Raw genomic sequence first — 1,768 nt, forward strand, 5'->3', positions numbered from 1 at the left:
GGATGTGTAGAAAGAAAAATATTACTCACTTGTCGGAGATCATCTGGAGTAGCGGCGCTGTCCACAGGCATGTTGAAAGTGCACAATAAATCCTCTTAGAATTGAATACGAATGACAGAAACTGTTCGTTGGCTCATGACACTGCTTAGTATAAGGTAATACCAGTTTCGAGAGGAACACGTCAGTTCTTCAACAGCAGGTACTTACTTCATATATACATTGATTTTCATAATGTTAGAACCCTGCCACCTACCGTCTAAACACTACGAGTACTGCTCGCCAAGAAATTTCCCTGCCGCCGCCGCACCATGTGCGTGCATACGTACTTATGTACATACATACACACATACAAACAGACAGACAAGCAGAGAGACAGATAGAGAGGCAGACAGACTTAAATATATACATCTACACATGCTCTCACATGCATACACGTTTGAATAGATACATACGAATACATACATACATGCATGCATATATGTGTGTGTAAATGTGAGTGTGGGTGTGTGTGTATATATATATATATATGTGTGTGTGTGTGTGTGTGTGGATGTGTGTGGATGTATATGTGTGTGTGTGTGTGTGTGTGTGTGTCTACATGCTTACAAATATCATGTTTACATACATACATATATACATACGTACGTACGTACGTACATATATAAATACATACATACAGACAGACAGACAGACATATCTTTGCATGCTAATGTCCTTATATATTTGTATACATACATGCGTATGTATGTATACATCAACTCAGTGTGTGTTGTAAGGTGACGGGTGGGGAGCTAAATTAAAAGTGCTCGTGTCTTGTCGGGATGTTGGCAATTTCAAGATCACCTGACGTGATTGCTCCTCCCACCAAGATACTCCAAAGTTGTAGAAAAATATCTTTTGGTTAGTAAAAATAGGACATTCTCCTGAAAAATTACAGATTTACCAGGCTGTTTCAAAATACGTGTACGTATTTCCAATAAAGAACTGGGTTAGTGTTAGTCTAGAGAAAGGTGGCGTTTGTCTAGTGTTATTTTTGACTCGATCAAAACGTTGCCAACTTTCTGATCGCCAACTTTCTGATACTTCGTGCCTGTTAAAAAAATAAACGATGATTATACAGAGTGACCGTAAAGTCTGGGTACATAGGCTAAACTGCATATTTTCAATAATTCTATTCAACTACATTAAAAAATAACATTTTTAACATGGTTTCCACCACATGTTATCCAAGTTCGATGCGGCTTGCGAGATTCACATGAATCTGATTCAGTACGTCCACATTTCCGTCAGTTTGAATTCATTCAGATGATTCATATCTGTGATTTTCATTGAGTGCGCTCTCTCCTTCACATGCTCCAGAAAAAGAAGTCAAAGAAGCCTATTCCACACGACCATCATTAGTGATGTTAGTGGATGTTAGTAATATTTCTAAAGTATCGAGATTTTATATTCCCTTGGAGTAACAGAAATTATGAGATGAAGATCTCACTTCGGGGTACATGGTCAAAGTTACGTTAGTCGCCCTGCAAAAGACATACATTGATCCGATCAGCTGGCAGATAATACCGGGGTGTAACTGTAAAGAATAGTGACCTGTCATGGAAGATAAAGACGGGTGGAGGATCAAGGTCATGTGAATCCAAACAAGCCTGACCTGATGAGGATGAGGAGGAGGAGGAGGAGGAGGACGAGGAGGGGGAGGAGGACGAGGAGGAGGACGACGACGACGACGACTAGAGGTGAAGTGGAGATGATGGTAATGATGATG

At 40.0% G+C, this 1,768-nt stretch overlaps 1 protein-coding gene across 3 annotated transcripts in view; it reads right to left on the reverse strand.

The window, feature by feature from the left end:
• The window catches only part of LOC106879734 (monocarboxylate transporter 9), a 61,993-nt gene extending 61,676 nt beyond the window's left edge, over window positions 1-317 (reverse strand). The window contains exon 1 of one of the 3 annotated variants that reach the window (XR_008266380.1): window positions 30-317. Coding sequence is in view for 2 of the 3 variants with exons in the window: in XM_052975178.1 (XP_052831138.1) it covers window positions 30-71 (42 nt within the window). In the remaining variant the exon portion in view is untranslated. The remainder of the gene's footprint in view (window positions 1-29) is intronic. The other 2 variants (XM_052975178.1, XM_052975177.1) reach the window with 2 other exon arrangements.
• Between the last annotated feature and the right edge of the window lie 1,451 nt (window positions 318-1,768).

This window comes from Octopus bimaculoides, chromosome 20 (genome assembly GCF_001194135.2).
Source record: "Octopus bimaculoides isolate UCB-OBI-ISO-001 chromosome 20, ASM119413v2, whole genome shotgun sequence".
NCBI classification, from domain to species: domain Eukaryota; kingdom Metazoa; phylum Mollusca; class Cephalopoda; order Octopoda; family Octopodidae; genus Octopus; species Octopus bimaculoides.